Raw genomic sequence first — 23158 nt, forward strand, 5'->3', positions numbered from 1 at the left:
GTGATGCATCAGATTGAAACATGGTTGCTACCTCTGCCTATAACTGCACAAAACATGAATAAATCACCTAAATACACAGATCTCAACTCCAACCTACCTTTCAAGGAGAGCAAGTTTAACACAACACATGGATTTGAAAGAATATAAAAGAAATAATCCATACAAGGAAAGAGATTGCACAATGAATCAGATTAGCAAGATAAGATAAAAGCTTAGTTTTCTATTTATGAAAGGCAATAGGAAGTTACAAATACAAAGCATAATGTTGTTGTAATGAGATAGAGAAGAACCTAGAAATTATGTACAAGATTGCTTTTAAAGAGTTCAAGCATAACTCAAATGTTTACATGAAGTTCGAACCCCAACATGGCAAGAGTTAGGGTTATAGAGGAGCAATAAAGAAAATCAAAAAGAAATATGATCATATAATACAACTTGCTCATAGAAGTGACAAGAAAAGCCAAGAGGAATGTACCTAGCAAATGAAAGGATAAATCTGACATATTTGATCCTTACAAGAAATAAACAAGCATGAGAATACATTAGCATCATGCAACAAGGCCCTAAAAGTCACTCTAGATTAAAGAAACAGCCTTGAAAGTGCATTGTGAATGAAGGAAATTAGATTGTGTCACTATCAAAAAATGCAAGGGATAATATGCAATGTTATCCCATCCGCATACACCTATTGAGTTGACCTGCATGGAAAAGATCTGATCTACCTAGAAAAACTGATGAGCTTCCATGAAGATCTTTGCATTAGAAATGGACAACCCAAATGTAGCAAAAGGTACCCCAATGAATGATTAAAACACAATTGTCAATGAAGAAGAGCTTTAAATCCGATGGTTGGTGCTATTTTGAAAGAGGGAAAAAGAAAGTGTTGCAAAATAGTGAAAAGAGGTTAACAAGGAAGGTCTTGCTATTTCGCAAAGCACATAAAAGTGACTCTGCAAAATAGTAAAATGCAGATAACATGACATGTTAGCCACAAATTTTAGCATGTTAACCTCTGCAACGGAATCCAACCCATTGAAGTTTTCTCAGATCGATTATCCATGATATACTTCATCTATAGCTCATTTGTTGTTGGTCATGTCCTTTTATAACATCATACACAATGTATTTTTTCTTTGCTCAAATCCTTATCACTTTATGTTGGCAAAATCTTATTTTCAAGAGAGATTATGCTAAATAATTTTTTTCACTTTTCATATAAATAATCCAAGAAAAAGTTGACACCTACAATGATGCTTCAATAATCAAACTAGGATTGAATTATATTAGAAGCATTTTTTAGAATCACAAAATTTCTCTAATCTTCCAATGCTTTTTTTACAAATTAAAAATTTATAAAATAATTTTTACCATATTTATATTTTAATACTATTGTTTCACATTGTCTATATTACAGGTTCATTGAACTTAATTTTCTACAAATATAAAACTTTTGCATCACAGTACTCCCAAATGTCAAAGGCCAATATTTTCAAGCAAATTTACTATCATTTTAGAATGATAACCAAGTTCAATATTTTCATGTTAAAACTACACAGTATTCCACATTTTAAAGATTTGGCCACAATGAAAATACAAAAGGCCCAAGTAAAAAAAAAATTCAAAGACTCCAAAGCATATATCTTTCAACATTAAGAAAAGGTCTCCTTCCAAACCATATAAAAGTTGTTGGTTAAATCTAGAATAGTTACGCTATATTTGAGCAACCACATTAAACAAATGATGCATTATCTACAATGTTTTAGAAATGGGGGCATGCCATACCTAGGGCTTAAAATAAGCAAAACCAAGAGAATCAACAAACATCAATTAAATAACATTGTGGTATGAGTGGAATGAAAGAATTCAAATAACATTGTGGTATGAGTGGAATGAAAGAAATTAAATAACAGTGTGGTATGGGTGAAATGAATATATAATGTTTTTGAAATTGATTGTATCATCTATTTTTCCTAATGTTTTAAATCAAACTTAATGGTCTATCACCAAAAACTACACACCAAATTGTACGAAACTCCTACATTAAAAACAAGGACGCATAGTGTCTAGTTCATGTTGAATATAGAATATAGAACTATCTATAATATTGACAAAAAAATTAAATTAAATTAAGTGCCTAAATATTTAACTTGACAAAAGAAGAAGTCAATATTTGATTTCTTTGGCCTGCAAATTTTGAGTATTACAACAGGTGTTAGTGAATGCATTAAAAAATTACAGATTCATGATTAAATAACTCAATTGGCATACAAATAATGGTGAAGATAAGTCAGATTAGCCGGGTCAATCATACAAATCTATAACCAGCCGAGTACCCCACGAGCTGGAACCACTGATGGAGAAACCCACCCTTTGATGCTGGTGGATAACCCAGGGCCCCATATATCTTTAGGGGTAGCAGTAGCGCTGCAGAAGGCCCTGTAGGGGCAATAATATATATATATATATATATATATATATATATATATATATATATAAACTGCCAAATTCTACAATCAATTTTTATTAAAGTATTTGTACAAGATATTCATAAATAGTATGAGCTTGGTTGGTACATATTTATTATGTTATTTTAATGTTGTCATTTTCAAAAAAGTAGAGTGATTTCAATGTAATTATTAATTTTGCTGAATAAAAAATTAAAAGTCACACACACTATAAGAAACACTATTATAACAAACAACAATCGATAAAATAAAATGATTTGATTGGACAATCAAATTGAAAAGTTGAACTGAATGCTATAGTATCCTGCACCTAATAATTACCCATAGAAACAGAGTAGTTCCAGCATTATACATTCTAAGTATTCGACAACAAGAAGCATATATTAGAAGTTCGAATGATAGGTTAAAGCTAAAAGACCCAATAAATGGACAAGTATACAAGTGAAATGTCTTTGTAAACTAGCAAACACCGATTTCTCAATTGGAATCTGAAGCTGAACAACAAGGCAGGCTGTGCATGCCATTGAATGATAACAACTGTTACAGCTTATCTTGAAACTAATGATCTTATATTGCAAGACAAGATACATGTTTTTTGAATTCACTAAGTTTAGTCACAAGCCAACCCAGAATACTGTTACAAACAAATCATTTATCATTGTTGTGGATCGCTCGCTCAATAACACTAGATCACCAACTAATTTGAATCAAAAGAAAATATACACTGAAATACCTCCAGTTGTTCTCATTTGGGCATGTTCTTGAACTGTTCAACTTTTGCGTGTCAAAAAAGTCCTCCTCTACTAAACTCAAGCAGTAAGAAGGAGAACCTTAAAAATTCTCAGGACTATCATCCAATTGAGCTTCATCTTCTATGTCCACTTCCAAAATTTCCTGTTATCATCCATGTTAACATGTGAATATGATAACTTGAAACTGCCTAACACACAAACAATAGTAGTCTAAGAGCACCAATTACAAAAAGTTCCTGTAGCAGAGTATAAGTTAAACCTTCTTGAACCATTGTGCCCGCATATTTCATAACATGGAAGCAAGATAGAAGAGATACCATAGGCTAAACTAATTTGAGTGGCATAGAATTTACAAGAGCTCTCAAATCATCTACAATTAGCTCATAAGAAGGCTAGATCTTTGGAGGCAAAAAACAATATCATCCACAACATCAGAAAATGTGTCAAAATTTAGCTAGTTTAAAGCATATAATTGATAAGGCTTATCTCAGAGGAATATCTGGCTGTTGCGCCTGTGTGATCAGTTTGACACTCTATGATGTGACTGCCCAGAATAGTATTGGTCAAACATCAAGCCCTGAACAAAGAGTATATCTAGAGTAGTCAGGGGCAATAAAAATCCTCCTCGAAAGTAAGAGACAAGGTGGGGAGCAAAAATTACCCTGGAAAGTTGTATATCAGAGAAAATCAGTAAGAATTTTTACAATTTCTATGATATATTGAAAAGTAATCTCGCTGGAAAAAATACTCAAACTGTAGTTATGTTTAGAAATTTTTCCTGGCCCAGTTCCTGCAAATGAAGGATCATTATAGATTCCTACCTAACGTAGAAGAATTTGGGATTCTGTCTTGGTGTATCATTAGCATGCTGATCTAGTGAGAGTGGGGTTCCCTACTTTAAACCTCTCCAGATCAAGACTAAATTCTCCTAGCCATGAAAATAGGGACAGAAAGAGGAGTCTAAGCAATTTGGGTTGGTCTGTTTTCTCAAAATGATAAGAGCAATGAAGGATGACGACGTGTTATATAATTTGACACAAAATTTAAATTCGTTGAGTGCAATTGGATTACATTACATTTCTGAATTTGACTCAATGAATCCCCTTCTAATAACAGTTTTAGGGGAAAAACATCCTTTAATATAGATATATGCCTGATTAATGTACTCACAAAAAGAACCAACAATAGCTGCTATAATGACACTTACAGGTATTCTCTTTTGTAGGTAAGTGCCAAGCCTCGCTAGCACCGTGGATCGTTTGTGCCAAAAGCGGCCCTTTAAACGGAGCTTGACAAATGGCCCATCCAACTCTGCAAGCTCTACCACACCTGAAAAACTTATGAATGGTTAAAACAATTTTATAAATCCAAAACCCTCTACATGAAATAAACCCTAAAATGGGGAAACAAAGAAAAAAGGAAAAAGAATTAACCTGTAATGCCCACTGCTGGATCAAAAAGCTGCATGAACTGGTACACCACAACATCTAATATATCATCAAACAAATGGTGCCCAAATCACTTTTGATTAGACCAGTGATAAAAAAATTTAAAAATTGAAATTATATTACTTTAAGAGACGAACCCACCTCTGATTTTGCCTCGGCGAGTACTTGATTAACATTCTCTTCTGTTAAATCCAGTGGTTGTAGCTGCCCTGCTGTAGCTGAAATTATATGTTGACGACCTCTAACCTTTATTGGCTTCAGCTTTAGAGACAGCTTACAGCCATTGTATCTGCTGCTACTGAATGGTCTCCGTGTAAAATGACACACAGGCTGAAGCGGCCTTTGGGGAAGAGGCATCATTCTTAAGATAGAGATTGGGGCACTGTGCATCCTGTATGAGGATCCCATTTTTGGGTGCCAATTTAGGAATACAGGAATTAATGCGTGCCACAATTGAAGTTTTATTTTGGAGATAAGCTTCTGTATATACTGTCGCGAGAACAGATTGCATAAGCCATTTTAAGATAACTAATCCATTCATTAAGGGTAATAAGGGTTATATTTTAAATGTTTTTTCATTATCATTTGGCCTTTGTCTAAATTCAAAATCTTTATTTGATGGACGAGCTTTCCTAAGGTTTTGTGCTCAGTCTATATATATATATATATGCTATTTGTTGAAGATTCTTATATGAACTTGAATTCATATATCTATACATGTGCTATTTACATGTTTATGGGTAGGTTTTGTGTTTTAATTTAATTAGAAAGGGTTTGCTTAGTTTAGTTTATTTCTTTAGAGAGACTTTGACAACATTAAGATAAACCATGTGAAGGACGTAGGTCTTGTAAACTAATTCTTTAAACATGGTCTTAGGAGAATTCTTGTTGACAAAATAAACTTTCAAGACATTTACAAGCATTATCAAATTTTAAATAAGCAAAACTATAATAGCTAGAGCTTCAATTGACACCTCATATAACACTTTTAAGAGTTTTGAAAATACTTTAGAAAACCTATCATCCTCCACTTGCAAACTAAAAAACACTAACACAATTTGTTCTAATGATAAAATTTAAAACTTCTAAAAATAATACTCTTGAGAAAAAATACAAAAGAATCTTCAATAAATATAGGGACTATATTGAGTCCTACTCAAACACGAACTGAGGTTAGGAGGTTTTGAGCTCTAACTTCTCTTTACATGCATTGGGAAAAAGCATTGATCCTAGTGATTTTTAACAATTGTCAAGCATGAATTAATCAACAAGCTTGAGTTTTGAATTCTAATGTCTTTCTAACTTGATTCAATCAATAGTATTGATTTCTAATCTTCAATGCCTCCATGAGTAGGAAGTATTTCCTTTCATATTTGGGAAAGGTAAAAGACAAATCCTAGAGTTCCCTAGAATTTTTCCCCTCAAGCAATAAAAATTAGGATGCTTAAGTATCCTTGTGCTAATTGATTGAATTATTATGTACAGCCTTGCATGTGAATTCTTGGACACAAGGAAAAAGCATGCACTAACAACAAACAATTGTTAAAGTTAAGTGAGTTACTACACATCTAAGTAAGCAAGTGCAACAACAAGCATAATGAATACACAAAGTGCGAGGAACATGTCATCACTACATGTGCACATATGCAAGAGGGAGTCTTCTCAATGCCTCCAAATATTCCCAAGCCACTAACCAATTACATGGGACAAAAACACATGTCCATGATTCACAACATAAGGAATGACTAACAAATAAGAATTCATCAAGGAAAGATACTACACTAACCATTCTAATCATGATGTTCAAGTTAATCCCAAAGTACAATTCCTATCATGGTTAACCATACAAGTTCATTTACCAATTTAACCACATATCCAATTATAAACAATGCAAACAAATACTACTCTAATGATAGAGATTTGCTCTATTTTAACTGGGAAGGATCTACCTCGAAAAAGGTTTTCTAAATCACCTATTCAAACTTTCTAATAAAGGGCAGAAATGTTCATTGTTTGCCAAATGATAAACTACTTCAAAAGCTCGTATGAGCTAGAACTAGCCCTAGTACAATTATTTAGTAGGTCTCGCATAAGACAAAATCTAGATTCATACAAACAAGTACTTTTTGTATGACATAATCCCTCTGCCATTTGATAGAATGTCTCTCATATGACAAAGAACTTTTATTGTATGTTCTGTTGGACAAGGTCTCTCAGTTAAGAAAAAAAAATCCTAGAAAAATATTGAACTCCACACCAAGGAGTACCATAACTATGCATGTTGAGGAGATAGACACGTAATAGAGTCATACATAAATAAAGTATACATTTAATAATTTAGATCAACATCAATATAAATCTATGAATGTAATTTGTCACAATAAGAATAACAACATCAAGCATATACATGTGCATCATCAAGTACATAAAAGTAATAATCAAAGTAAACCAAACAAGTGAGTGAGCAAGAAAGCTCTAATCCTATAGCTAGAGGGAAACCATATTTGTACTCTGATCCCTAGTAGTAGTACGGTTTCTCAATGCCTCCCAACCATGTCAAACAACCATGCCCACCTCATTACACTCATGGAGATAGTAACCCAACCACAGTCACATAAGACACACACGTAAAAGGCTTCATACACATCAATTAAGTGCTTAGCTCAAGATAAAATAAATTCTCATGAAGTTCACAATGCAGTATTTTGGGTCACTTATCAAAAGACAATATAGGCCACTATGTAGGGACTCTAATGAAGTGTTATTACTTGTCTCATAGTATCCCAAGTAGAACAAGGATATGGTAACTCAACTCCCTTGGAGGCTACATATTGTGTCCTTGCACCAACTCCAACAAGAGGTTGACTATGTCCAAACACACCAACCTTGCACTAACTCCCTTAGAATGCCAACTACCACCTAGGTGGTCAAATATCTTACATTAGTTATTACCACATGTATTTATTTGGTTATCGCTTATTAAAATATCTTATGTTACCTTGTCGTTCACTTCCAGGCCAAGATATTATGACAAGCCTCTCCACACTGTCATGCCCAAATTTCGAGGGCAAAACACACATTTAAAAAAAAAAAAGTTAATAATTAAAATTCATTAAGTTGATACGTTTGTGTTCACAATTAAAGTATAGGTTCTCTACATTTCATCTTAAGTTTAAAATCTTGAGGAGGAATAATTCATTAAATTCGAACTCTCGTTATTAATTTAATAATGACATTTCTTTCGTTAATTTATTTCTTATGCCACATTGTATTTTAAAATTATTGAAAAACATTTAAATGAATATGAGTCAAATTAAATTGAATTATTAAATCAAGAACTAATTAAGATAAAAGTCACATTGCAATTTTTATTTAAATCCATGATTTTTTTTTTTGAATATAGAATGTTCCTAACATAACAACCATTTTAAATTTGACTAAATGAATAAAGCAAAACTAATTAACATTAATTAATAGTCTAACATTTACTAACATAATAACCGAGACACTCGCTAGTTTACTATCACTTTAAAAATATTCATAAAATTTCTACTAATTTCCAAATAAATTTACAATCTATACACTTTCAATTAATACCAAATAATAATTTAAACTTCCTTAAATTTTAAAGGAAACTTTATATTAATAAAACATGTTAAACTTAATAGTTAAAAACATCTAAATTAACTACATATTAATGCTAATAAGATTTTAAACTATTCTTAAATTTTACTAACATAATTTAAATATTATCTAAAAACAATTCTTATCTAAAATTTAAATACTAACAAAATAGACTGATTTAAATTAAGGTTAAACTAACATAATTATAACACTAAACTAAAAATATATCAAAACTAAATTTAATAAAAATAAAAATAATACTAATCTAAACTAAACTTAAAATTAAAACAAAACTAAAAAAAAACTTTTAACAATATAAACTAATTGCATTAATTAAAATAAAACACTATACATACTACCCACCTTGCCATAATTTATGGCGCTAAAGCAAACTATGGCATTAATATGTCATCCCCACCCACCATAAAACAAGCGCTGAATTAAAACTCAAGTGGGGAGTCATAGTCAAGAACGACTCCTCCCTACTATGCGCCATCCTAGGGTATTTATTACCCTCAAACACCTTTTTGAAACATGGCATGTTTAATGCCACAAAGATTTAATAAAAACTTTTTGAAATAGCAACATAAGAAGCGCCCACCCTGTTAATGATTTCTGACACGTCAATCAAGCCCCCCCCCCCCCCCCCCCCCCCCCACTCCAAGTTAATGCACTTCAAATGGGGAGAAAAAAATGGATTGCACTAGGAAAAAGAGGTGGAGGGTAGTTATAGTTAAAAGTTTATTTGGTAAGACATAGGATATTTAGGATATTATAAAGTATTGGTTTTATTCATTTATTTATATTTAAATATTCTCTGTTTTCACATGAGAATTAAATTTTTCTTGCCCATACAAAAATCAGAGAGTTTTTGCTCTCTTGGGACAATTTTTTTTTTTTTGTCTTAATTTTTCTTAGTGTTGTAAATTTTAAGAACAAAAGACATAAAGGTAAATATTTGTCTAAGTATGAAAACCAATTTTATCCATTATTCAAAGGAGGGTGTATATATATATATATATATATATGCTATTGAATTTTGCTAAAACATAGTTAAGCCAAGAATTGAATAACTTCTTTAAACAACATTGCAAGATTGATTTTTGGTTTTCAATAATCACAAAACTGAACCTACGTTCATAACATAATTTTCGTTTTCAACATATATGAAACTTGAATTTTTTTTGCCTAATTTAACATAATCATTTCATCTTATTTTTTATGTGCATCCATATAACTGAAAATGACAAAGAAAACTCATGAGAAGCAATAATACTCAATCACTATTTTATTGGCAACCTGATTCAAAGGCTCAGCTAGGAAAGAACCATGAACAAAACTCGACATCGTTGCCATTACAACAAAGTTTTTAAAATACAATTTTCATTGAATTCCAATCCCGAAATTACAACAATCAAATAAATTTCTTTCATGACCCTTATCAAGGGATCCATATCATTTTTTGCAATACATTGCTAAGATCGTGGAGGGAACGAAATATGACCAGGTGACAAAAAAGCATAACAAGGAGGCAAAATCCAACATTCACATTCATACTAGGTTTTCAAAACAGGATTCAACATTGAATCAAACTAGAGAAAGGTGGATTTTTCCAATAGGAGATGTCAGACACAACACCAACCAGGTGCCCAATCGGGGCTATAACTCAAGAACTTTTGTTCTTCCATTCTTACATGCCAAAACTCATACATGGTTTGTGTTGACAGGTAGGGGGCCCAAAACACCCTACCCTCTCTCCCTCTTCTCGTCCTGAGAAGAGACTCTACACTGTTGGAGTTCAACTAAAAAGACCTTTCCTGAAATTGGCCACTTCTGCCCTATCCAAGGGTGAGTAATGCCAAAACACCCATACAAGAAAACTTCGAAATTCAAACAAAAAGATGAGAGAAAAGTATTTAAGAAAACATGGTTTCAATCCTTCCCAAGCATACCCAACATACATACAAGCATACCAATAAACAACACAATAGCATAAGCATGAACCAAGCATGAAACATCATGAAAAAACATGAACAACATGAACAAGGAGATGAAGAACTCCTACCTTCACAAGAGGTTATGGTAAAATGAACAAATTGAGAAGAGCTTTTCATTCCTTGCCTTCAATCTTCCAAGACTCCTCTCTAAAAGTAGAGATTGGGTAACAACCAAAACTACTCCAAAAAGGGCCTCTAAATAAGATCCAAACTCAACCACCAAAAAGGGCAATAACTTTCCCCACTCACCTAAAAATCTAGAAGTTTCTAACTCAACCAAAACTAAGGTTAATCTCCAAGTGGAGTTGAGGTTATTCAACTCATGGTAACTACTTTCAATTTTCGCACAAAGGCAAAAATAGACTTTTTGAGTGACCTCAAAAGTCAAAAAAAGGGGCTTAGGGGGTGGAAAATGCCCCCAACCCATGCCCATACCCCTTGGGTATAAAGATTTCATGATTTAAGGCCTTAGGAATTGATTTGGGACCAAACAAAAGCTAAGAATATTTAGGACCATCTAACAACTTCAAAATGCAGATTAAGCACTAATCTTGATTAGAGGTGACTAAACTCGATTAAAAAAAAAAATTAATGAAAAAGGTTACTAGCTTAGTCTGACTTAGGTCCAAAGGTCATACAGATAATCCTAACTAGCATGTCAGAATGCATATGCAATTCACGAGTGTCAAGTGACACTATAAGAACACAATTACGAAACATTAACATTTACTGATCACAGAAAGATACATTCATACATCTCACAAAATAATTAAGTTAGGAACAACAAGGTTTCCACAAATATCACATAGGGATTAGTTTCGTTCCTCCATCGAGTTTCTTGGTTAAAATATCCTACACACTCATTGCACACATTAGTAGCTCAAGAAATCACATGCATATATGTATATCACGTATTAGGGAAATCACCTAACTAAAACATCCACCTTTAAATAATCAGTTGTTTATCTCATTTTACTCATATTCCTAATCATTAAAATTGCATAATCAAAGCGTTAATTCTGCATTCACTTACTTCATTAGTAAACATGTTCATAAAGCATTAAATGATGAAAACAAATATCTGAAAGTAAAACATCACACAACATGAAATGACATAATATGTTCAAAGCATTAGGTAGTGTTTTGACATATCGAGTCATAAGTATCAAAATAGTAAGGTATCAACTATGCTACGATGGGTCGGGGTGGGGCCTTAGACACACATCTACCCTGCATACTCTTCTCATTATACAATGAGTGTCACACGACAACGTGGATTCCTAACCCTACCCTCAATGCTCAAGCTACTCATTTGGCCTCAATCCAAGAATTTGGTTCTTACAAGATCCCATCAAAGCACACTCACATGCTCGTGGGTGAGAAAACCCATCACTATGCTTCTCAATGCAATGCAAAGCCATGCAAGGGACTATATTTTCCAATAAAGCAATATCTCATGAAAAGCCTAAATACGCTCAACCAAGCACTTTTGTAGTAGTAAGGATTCACCCATGAATTCAAAAACCACAAAGTAAAACCATGAGATGATTGGAAACATAGAGGAGAATCCATTTCCAATATCTAAAGTTTGACAACAAAATCTCAAGTTAAATTTGGGTGGCATGCAAAATAAGGAAACACAAAAACACCTAAAATTCAACTAGCTCAGAATTTGATGAAATTGAAAACCCATTTTCAAAATACACCCAATTTCTCCACTATAAAAGTTAAGTTTTGAGCACATGCATAAAACTTGAGGTACATAAATATTAATATCCATTTAATACACTCATAAAACTACAAAAAGTTGTGGAGGAAAATCGGTTCTCAACTACCACAATTCTAAAGAAATAAAAAGAAATAATAAATACATAATAAATAAGTAATTATTGAGAGCCCTACCTCAACCCAAAGTGCTCAAAAATTGGAAAGAGGGGAAGAAATAAATAGAAGCACCCAAGGTGATGAAACTCATGATAAAGGTGAGCAATCTCTCCTCAAATCTAATGCATCAAATCCCTATAATAATGTACCATTTTAAAATTGAAGAACTTCATTTTGAGACCTTTTAGCCCTCATTTGTGTATTTTTGGTCCCTCTCTCTTCTTCCAATCTTGCTTGAATTTCTAGGTCATCTCTCATTTTCTAGAATGGTCCTTTAGGTGTTATTTTATCACAATTTTGGTCATACGTTCTAGTGGTTTCTATATTTCTTGAATATTTCTCCACTTTCTTTGAGACCTTGAGGACACCCTTTTTGGGACCCCCTTAGTTATAGGTCAATTTAGGTTGACCTATACTAATATAGGTATGTTGGAAATTTATTCAATGCTCCCCTCAAGATTTGTGACAAGGTCTTAACCGCCTCCTATGTACTATAAGTTGAGTGGTTGTATCGAGTATTGACCTATCACCACTCTAATAAGTGGTATTAGAGCTTGGTCACAGGTTCAAATCCTCACACCCTCAGGTAATGCTAAGGGGTAGATTGTTGGAAAAAAATTTAGTGCTCCCCTCAGGATCTGTGACAAGGGTTTAACTACCTCTTGTGTACTATAGGTTGAGTGGTCATATCAGGTATTGGAAAATTGGTCTTTTAATGCAACGATCCTCTTTAGGTCAGCAACCCTCTTCAGGTCCAAAATCTATTTATTAGTTGTTTGATCCTTTGTATGAGTGTTTACATGACTTATTTTTACAGACTCATACATGGTCTCACCTAGGCTATCTTCATTATCAAGTAGATAAATGATGGCCTTGTCATTTCCTATAGTCTCCATATTGGAAACTGCAATCCTCATGTGCTCAATAAAGGCCTCCAAGATCTTAAAATGCTACTCACCAATGCGCTTGAGAGCCTCTTCCAAATTCTTTATCTTACTCTCCGAAGTGAAGAGTCATTCCTCCATCTCCTTGAGATTAAAATTCTCAACTCCTTAGTATCATCCTCAACCCTACCAAAATAACTAAAACCAACATCTACCATAAAGTGCTTTCCCATAGTCGAGGTTTCCACTAAATCTAGTTTACTTTCTAGGGCTCCTTTTTTGAGCTTATCTCTTTTACCTCATGGAACCACTACTTTACATCTCTGAAGAAATCAACCACACCCTCTTTGGTAGTATGAAGAACATTAATCCCCTACAATTGATAAAAGCCACTAAGAGGTATAAGAATGACAAGATACATGTATTAAGTAACATTAACCCCAATACTACCTGACCCTTAGTAGACAACAAATTTCTTCCTAGGGACAGTAGGGTTAAAGGGAGAAACAAACTCCTTAATCACTCCCAAATCATCAAAGGGAGGTAGTGTTCAAATATTTTAGAATAATTAAGGGTGGGGGGTGAATCAGTTATCCTAGTTCCAAATGTACAAATAAAAATCTTCAATACTGCAACTTATCCTTATGCATGCATTGACCATTCAATACATTAAACATATGCATATTGTTGTCCTATGCAAAAATAAATTTGCAAAAATGTAAACATCCAAAACCACAAAAATAATTGATCACACATTTTGACACAAGGATTTTACATGGAAACCCAATTTGGGAAAAACCACTAGTAGCATGCTACCAATTTTCACTCTTCTGAAGTGAGCTCTGTGACGAGCCAACCTAGTTAAAGGTTACAATGCACAGTATTAAATGTGACCTGGTTGAAGGATTTCAATCACCCTATTAGGAGTAAGCCTTGTTAGAGGAATTTATAACATTCCATATCCTATGTCAAAATAACTTTGCAAAAATGTAAACATGCAAGACCACAAAATCAATCACACATATTTAACACAAGGATTTTACATGGAAAACCAATTTGGAAAAAACCACCAGTAACATGCTACCAATTTTCACTCTTCTGAAGTGAGCTCTGTGACGATCCAACCCTATTAAAGGTTACATTGTTAAATGTGTCTTGGTCGAAGGATTTCAATCACCATATTAGGAGTAAGCCTTGTTAGAGGAGTTTAGAACATCCCATTAGAATATCACCCTATTAAAGGATTCACTAATGACTATTAGGTCAACCTTAATCCAAAGGATTTATCCAAACTAATACAATGATTAGAAAGTAGCAATAGGACTTGATCTGATAATAAAACACAACTCACTTGTAGATTATAGATCTCTGGTTTAGTCTTCCATTTCACTTGGCATTCATACCCTTTATCTCTGATTGCTTATTTACCCTTCAATAATTCATCCTCTTAAGCCTTCTTGCTTTGCATTCCAATTGTAGACTCTTCTATTCAACCACCATATGAAGCAACACCCTAGACTTCTTGTCTTCCTTAGGTTCTCGCACATGATAACTGTTGTTTTTGGCTTGCTATCTCTATATATAGAGAATTTAGGTATTTTTTCGCTTAACCACAATCGTCCATTCTAGGTTCAGGTAAGATTCAATGAATCTATCCACTTTTCCAACTCCTTTTGTGAGAATAGTGTTGGCCCTTTTAGTCCCATCTAGAAACTTTTTCTATAATCCTCTTTGAATTCAACCAACACTGGGTTGCTCGACATCAACTAAGTCTTCCTTACTCAGTCAATACCATCATTTCCCTGATGCTCAACACTTACTATATTTTTCTGATGTTCAAATCCTACTAACTTTTTGACACTCGACACATGTTGAATTCTACTTGGCTTGAACTAAGTTTGCTTGGCTTCCACTGTTTTTTTGGCTAGGCTTGGTAGACACTTTTTATGAAAATACTTCTTCTAGGCTTAGCTTAAGCAACCATTCACTTTAGCCTTAATTAGATCAACAGTACATAATATCATCAATTTCTTGATTGGTCTTAGTGCTCCTTTTATGCACCAAATAACTCAACCTTTCTCTAGGTTCTCTTGTTATCCTTTCTTTTCAAATCCTCTTCCAATCAAACAAATGATAGCATTCAAACCAAAGTAAGAAATTGTCTTAGCAACAAGTAGTAGGTTTGACATCTTTGAAAATATAATGATTGTTTCATAAAAGTTCTATGAATCTTCTTCACTTCAACAATCTCTCTCTTTGGCACTGATGGAAAACAAATACTAACAACAATAACAAAAAGAAGTTGTATACCTTGTATTGAAATCTCTCCCTCTATCACTATGCGTGCCTTCATTTGATCTCCAATCTCTTCCTCTGATTTCTTCATCAATATATTCTCAGTATGCCCTCCCTCTTTCTTTTATATCTCCCTTAGCCTTATATCTTATATCTCCCTCTTTGACAACAATACCAAAGACTTGTCATTTATACATGCAAATATAATCAATTTAGGTTCTCCCTCCATCACCTTGCATGTGGCTATAAACCTTTTGTTTCAACTCCTTCCTTACTTCAAGCAACCTCCTAAAGTAAGATCCACTACATCAAGTTGTAAAATATGTCATTCAACTTAGTTGATGTAGGGCACTATTCTTTCTTCTTAAGTAGTTTTGGATAGGGGTATTGCCCCTGGTTTACCTCTACGATATTCATGTGCATCCTTAGGTAAAGTTTTTTTGAATATAATAGTCATCTATTCTTTTGTATTCACATATTCCATTCTCACTTCTTTGTCTTGAACCAACTCTCTCAAGTAATGATACTTGATTGCAATGTTCTTTGACTGTGTACTTCACAGGGTTCTTTGATATGTTTATAACACTTGTATTTTCACAATAAAGTACCACATGTTCAGTAATTTCCTCCTTCATTCCTTTAAGTAACTATTTGATCCATACCACATTTGTGCAATTCACTACACTAGCCACATAATCATCTTTAGCAGTAGATTGTGATATACAATTTTGTCTCTTACTAGTCTAGGTGACCAATCTCTTTCCTAAGAAATATTCTCCTCCACTTAAACTCTTTCTATCATTAATGTTTGCAGCCCAATCAACATCAATATAGGCTCTCAATTATAAATTGTCATTTTTCTTGCAGTATAGACCATAGTCTTTTGTTCCTTTCAAGTATCTCATGATCTTTTTAACTATCATTAAATGATTCTCCTTGGGATTTGCAGAAAACCTTGCAACAATCCCAATAGCTAATGCAATGTTAGGTCTGTTGTGAACTACATATTGCTATTTTACAATCATGGACTTGTATAATGTCTAATTTACTTTAGTAGAATCATCAGTTTTGGATAGTTTGTGTCATGTCAACATAGAAGTACTAATAGGTTTTGAATCCTCTATATCAAAAGTTTTCAATATTTCCTTCACATACTTGGACTGAGTGATATAAATACCATATTTCATCTAATATACTTGCAATCCAACAATTTATCTCTCCATACATAGACATCTCAAACTCTTTCTTTATTTCATTTGCAAATGTCTTACACAATGTATTTTGTCCTCCAAATATGATATCATCAACAAATATTTCAGCTAGTAAAATCCTTTTACCTCCTTTTGTCTTCAAGTACAGATTGTTGTTATCATTAGTCTTCTCAAAACCAATCTTCACAAGATAGTTGTGAAGCCTCTCATACCATGCTCTTGGAGCTTTCTTTAAACCATATAAAGCTTTGTGCAATCTACATACCATGTTCTTATTGTTTGGATCAACAAATCTTTCTGGTTGTTCTATGTAAACCTCCTCTTCTAGTATACCATTACAAAATGTTGACTTCACATCCATTTGATAAACTTTAAAACCTTTTTATGCAAAGTAAGCAAGAAGAGTTCTTACTCATTCCAATCTTGCAACTGGGGAAAATGTCTCTCCATATTCAATTCCTTCTTTGTGTGCATATCCCTTGCAAACTAATCTTTCCTTATTCCTTATGACTTTACTATTCTCATCCAGTTTGTTTCTATACACCCACTTGGTTCTAATCATATTCTTGTTCTCTGGTCTGGGTACTAGAGTCCATGTTTTGTTCTTCTCAATCTAATCAATCTCTTCTTTCATGATTTTACTCCAATCTTCATTGTCTAATGTATCCTTTACTGACTTAGGCTCATGCATGCTTAATAAACACGTATCATTTCTCAACCTATTCCTTGTCATTGGTCTATCTTTTTTATCTCCAATAATTTGTTCGGTGGGGTGATGTCTTTTGACATATTTTGACAATATTGGTTTTTCTCTTCTTTCCACAATTGGTCTATCAATTTTAGAATCATTATGCACTTCTCTATTAGGTAACTCGACATTCTTTTCATGTACACTAATCTCAGTATTAGAATGTACCTCAGCTTTTGAATGCAACTTGGCTCCTAAATGCAACTCGGCTCCTGACTGCAACTCAACTACCATTGTATGACACTCAACTATCATTGGTTCTTATTGACTAGCAACTTGTTTTGCAAAATTATCATCACCAATAGACATGTCTTCATAATACTACATGAAGAATCTCTAGTTTTCAGGTTCCTTCTTTGGTTCATCTTTATGCACATCTATATATTCATCAAACTTAACATTTGCACTTTCTACAAATTTGTTAGTGTTAGTATTTAAATAGTTATAAGCTTTACTTCTTGTGGAGTGGCCTAGGAATATACCTCCTTCACTTTTAGCATCAAGTTTACCATTTCTATTTTCTTTAATAATGTAATACTTGCTTCCAAATACCTTAAAATATTTGGCATTGGGTGAGTGTTCATACCATAATTCAAAAGATGTGGAATTTGTACCTTTCTTCACTTGTACTTAGTTCAAGGTATGGACAATTGTACTGACAACTTCTCTCCTTTGTTTTGAAGCAACATTCTTCTCCATTATCAATGTTCTAGCACAATCCATTATAGATCTATTCCTCCTTTCAACAATCTCATTTTTGTGGAGGGGTCCTAGGTGCAAAGGTTTGTGTCTTGATTCCTTTATCATTACAGAAGTTTTCAAACTCAGTTGATGTAAATTCTTTGCCTTTGTCAGATCTTAGACATTTCAAGCTCTTGTCAGTTTCCTTTTCAACTCTTGCTAGATACAACTTAAACATTTGAAAAGCATCAGATTTTTATTTTAAGAACATTACTATCATCATTCTTGAGTAATTGTTAACAAATAGGATAATGAACTTGTCACCTTTGTATATTTGCACATCAATTGGCCCATATAGATCAATATGAACTAATTCAAGAATTTCTTTTGAATTATGAGTCTTACTTTTCAAACTAGACTTTGTCATCTTACCTAACTGACATTGTTTACAAATTACATTATCAGGTTTCTTCAGTTTTGGCAAACCTCTAACTCTTTTCATCTTACTAATATTGACCAAATTATCAAAAATTACATGACATAACCTCTTGTGTCATAGCGACACATTGTCAAATTGTACAAAAGGACAAGTACCATCATTCATACCAAGATAAAATAGATTACTTCTAGTCTGATCTCCACTTCCAATTAGTTTTCCTTTAGAGTCATAGATCTTATCTTTTTTGTTATCAAATTCAACTTTACAACTTTAACTATTTAATTATGACACACGTAACAGATTATAGTTAAGCCCTTCTACATAGTAAACATTATCAAACATGATCTTATCTATCAATCTTATTGATCCTTTTCCTTTAATCAGATAGGGTGCATCATTACCAAATCTAACACTATTTCCATTGTAATACTCAAGGGTAATAAACTTACTTTTGTCTCCAGTCATGTGATGTAAACATCCAATGTCAATGATCCATCTATCACTTTTGTTCACATAAGATATCAATACGATTGCCTTATTTTCATCATAATCATCCTTCATAGCAACATAGACAACTTTTTTCCCTTGTCCTTGTGGCCTTTGTTACTGTCATCTTTTCTATCGTTGAATTTGTATTCATTCTTTTTATTTGACTTATCAAGACATCTTGCTGCAATATGACCAACCTTATGACAATTAAAGCATATGATAGGTAACTTAATTTTGTATTTTCCTTTGCCTCTATCAAACATTCTAGTCAGCAATGCTTCTAGTTCTTCTAGCTCTTCATCATCTATATTATTGTCACTAGCAGTAGGTTTGGCCTTTTTCTTTTTCTTATCTTTTGGCTCTTTTAGTGTCAGCTTAGCTTTAAAGGTGGATTCAACATTTTTAGATTTGAAATTAACAAAATTTGAAAGTTCAAAAGCAATGAGTCTACCAACCAATCTTTTAAGGGCCAAATTGCTACCAAGGGTATGCTAGAATATAGAGTCCACAAATATAAGGGGGCGGGTGGGGGGTGAATCAGTTATCTAACCATTATCACAATTATCAACCTTAAACAAACTTAACCATATGAGCAATAAATTAGAAACTACAACAAGATACTCATACACAATAACATTAAATATGTTAACTAGGAAAAACCTTCCTTATTAGAGGATGGACCTTGTTAGGAGTCTATAACAACATTCAGTACATATCAATCCATGTTAGTAGACTTTGAATCCATGTTAGGAGATTCCAACTCTGTTAGGAGTTATGCCAACCCTCTTAGGAGTTGTGGAAGACAACTAGACCTAGTGCCTAAATAGCTTCAAGGGAAAGACCAATGAATCCACTATCCAAATTATTAGAGTAATTAGATATTTCCTAATTAACTCTAGTCTACTTAAGCTAAACTTTAGGCATACAATAATTAATTCTTTTATTAATTATTATGATGTAGCCTAGGTTAGACCTTTTTAGAGTTTTGATCTCCTTTATAAGGATGATCTCTCATTGTAAACATTCATTGAGATTAATTCACTTTTGATAATAGCAATATCTTTTTTTCTCATCAAGAATGTCTCATCTGTGGATTTGGGAATTCCAGCCTCCATTGTTTTTGCTTCTCTCTTTCTATGATAGGTGTTTGCATGCAGGTGATTCTTGGGAGCTGTGGGGTTGTTCTTTCATCAACTTCAATATGGTATTGGAGCTCTAGATCATCATTCCCCTATTCTATTTATGACAAGTTTGGCTTGGCTTTCAAATCTATGTTTTTTCTTTCAAAGTGTTTTAGTTTTCAAAAGTATTTTGTATTGGATCTGGGGGGGACCTATTTTTTGGAGCACTTTGAGCCCAAACGGACATCGTCGTTGAGCTCAGAGTGCTCGAAAACCCTCATTTCAATATAAAATACATTCAACTTGGATGTTGTTGAAATATGAGGCAATTTTTTTTTTTGCATTGAAGCCATATTGACATGGGCACACTTTATGAGGTATGTGTTTTTCAAGCCAATCTTGGAAATGATTTTGTGGTGAAGCGACCTTTTTTGGGTGCATTATTTTGGAGCTTCTTTGCAATCTTTGTGTCTTTGGGAGTCACCTAATGGTCTTACTTTGGGAGGAGTGGTGATGTTTTTTTGGAATGTGGATTTTATAAGAGAAGGGAGTGCTTCTTTTTTGAATCACATTTCTATTTAGACAGGACTTATTTTTGGTGATTGTGCCACAAACTCACCCATTCTAATGTTCTTCTCTCTGGCCAATAGTCCCTCGTTGCTCGGGCATCCCATTTCCACTAAGAAAGTGCTCAAGTTTTTTGTTGGGCGACCCTTCAAGCACTACCCCAGCACGAACCTCCAAGCTTCTATGTGTTTCTCGAGGTCTAAAAACATGGATCTCTTTTTGGGATTTTTTTAATTTTTTAATTTTTTAATTATTTTTTTCTGTTGGAAGTGCACACAACCTTACAAGCAGATCATTGGGGACTTCTAGTTTATCATCCCTTCCTCCACGTATTGAGTCTATGGCCTTTTTTGGGGGGGCTTTAAAACTTGACTATTTTTGGAGGGATGTTGCCATCATTGGCTACATTCAAGGTAGACTAATGACATGATTGGTTGTTTTTTTCCCTCAATGCCTCTTCTCTCCTTGATCAGTGCATAGAATTGACACTTGAGTTTACTCAAGTTTTATGTGATGCTCTATTTTGTTTGGTATCATACTCCGCCATCTGTGGCCTTCCCATGCATGCAGCTCCGTAGGTCCTCTACCTCTCCACATCCCTTTCAATAGGCTCCTTGGTAGTTTGTATGTGACCAATTAGTTCAAAGGCTTATCGGTGGTTTCCCTATTTGGATAGCATAGGCATTTTATGTGGTTAAACCAAGCGCCTTTTGATTGCGCTCACATCAACCTCTATCTCTTGGCCTTCCTACCTTTCTACAATATTTTATTAAATCAATTCAAATCAATTTCTTTAATTAAATTATAACTAATTCAATTATTTCAACATTTCCTAAGGTTTGGTCATTTTATCCCAAGTCTTATTTAATTAAAAGAGAATCTTTCTTTTAATTAAATAATTAATCCACATTTAATTAATTAAGAGAAAAATCCCTCTTTTAATTTAATTAAATATTTCTTATTTAATTAAAAGTACTTGCTTCCTTTTAATTAAAATAAAATCCCACATGAAAAAAGGAAATAAACTAAATATAAATAAATAATCATTTTTTTCTCTACACTTAAATGCACATATCTCTAAGTGGGATTCCTTTTTTCCTCTTTCCACTTTCTTCTCAAACACTCCTCTTTTCTCATTGGTGGAATTTTGTCTCACATGGATCAAACTCTATTATCCCATATTGGTTGTGAGAAGCCTCCCACCTCCACATTTTCCTTTATAAGGAGCCATCTCCTCATTTTCATATAAAGAAAGATATATAGAGGATATAGAGAGAAAGATATAGAAAGAGATATTGAGAAAATAGTTCATTGCTATAGTATTATTATGCTATAGGTTTAGAGAGCAATTTTGGAGAAGGATTTTGAGCCTTAGGATTTGGACATCGGAGCTTCATTGCAACTTCTCTCTTCTTGTCTTATTCTCTCTTGCATCCATGGCTTCCATCATCAGATTTTATCCTTGCATTTTCATATGATCTTAGAGTCATATTTGTTTTCATAGATTAATATTGCATTGTTATTTCCTTTCATAGATTAGATTTCCTATCTTGCATTCTTTGCATTTTCATCATTTAGATTAGCTTGCATCTTCATTTGCATTCATATTTTGATCTTTGAATCTCTCATTTTATGGTGTACTTGCATGAACACAAACTAGGTCAAATTGAGGGCCTCCATTATAAACCCTTACACTCCATGAATAAGAGAGCTACGAATCACCATTTGAGATCTTATTATTGAATAATCTTGGGTATAATGACTCATAGAAGTGCATCAACATTTTAGCAAACACATTTTTGGCACCCATGGTGGGGCTACCCACCTTTACTTGATGGTTTAAGATATTTTTGGAGCTAATCCCCTTATGCAGATTTGTATGGAGACAAATAAACTGTTGATCTTAAAGATTTAATCATATCTCCCAAAAGGCTTGGTATTTTGGTTTGAATTTTTTTTGCGGGTTGGCAACATATTAGAGAAGCTTCAGTGAAAATTTTTCTAAGGTATTTTCTATTTTTTATTAATTTTTCATAAATTTTCATGAAAAATTATTTTAGGGTGAAAATTAGATTTTTTTTGGAAAATTCTACATTTTTGGAAAGGTCTTTGAATTCTAAATAGGGTTGGTTCTTTGTATTTTGATTTTAGAGATCATATTAAGGCTCAATAATTCGATTTGCAAAAATTGGGTTGTTTTGACAAAATGGCTCCCTAAGGCACCAATGAAAAGATTTTTTTAAAATTCTAACATTTTTGGAAAGCTCTATAATTTTTGATAGGGGTCTCTTTTCTACATTTAGGATTTTGGATTCAAATTCATATCATATAGTTCCAATCTTGTTGACTAGGTTAAAAATCATGATTAACTTGCACATTATTTGCACAAAGTTCAATGCATGATATTAGTTGTCATTTATCATGAAATCAAATAGTTCAATATATTTTCATGTAAATTTTCCTATTTCTTCATGATTTCATGCACTTGATTAAAGTTTGTAAAGGTAACTTGGAGGTCTAAAGAGCAAAAAATGGAAAATTTTGAAAAGCATG

The 23158-nt window shown here is 33.2% G+C and overlaps 1 protein-coding gene across 4 annotated transcripts; it reads right to left on the bottom strand.

Moving 5' to 3' along the window:
• Positions 1–2827: 2827 nt before the first annotated feature.
• LOC149539281 (uncharacterized) lies at positions 2828–5120 on the bottom strand. Of its 4 annotated transcripts, none has more exons than XR_016356205.1 (5): positions 4807–5120; positions 4651–4687; positions 4425–4546; positions 3199–3794; positions 2828–3099 (listed from the first exon to the last, which is right to left on the bottom strand). XR_016356205.1 is itself a non-coding variant. In XM_089800607.1 (4 exons), the coding sequence occupies exons 1-4, from the start codon at positions 5071–5073 to the stop codon at positions 3297–3299; spliced, it is 489 nt and encodes a 162-aa protein (XP_089656733.1). In that variant the 5' UTR covers positions 5074–5120; the 3' UTR covers positions 2828–3296. The 4 variants fall into 4 exon arrangements, 2 of the variants coding, with proteins under 2 accessions (XP_089656733.1, XP_089656734.1); XR_016356204.1 differs by having other exon boundaries at positions 2913–3099; positions 3199–3359; XM_089800607.1 differs by having other exon boundaries at positions 2828–3359.
• Positions 5121–23158: the final 18038 nt, after the last annotated feature.

Source organism: Cupressus sempervirens, chromosome 9, assembly GCF_028749045.1.
Source record: "Cupressus sempervirens isolate cs-2001-9-10 chromosome 9, ASM2874904v1, whole genome shotgun sequence".
NCBI lineage: Eukaryota > Viridiplantae > Streptophyta > Pinopsida > Cupressales > Cupressaceae > Cupressus > Cupressus sempervirens.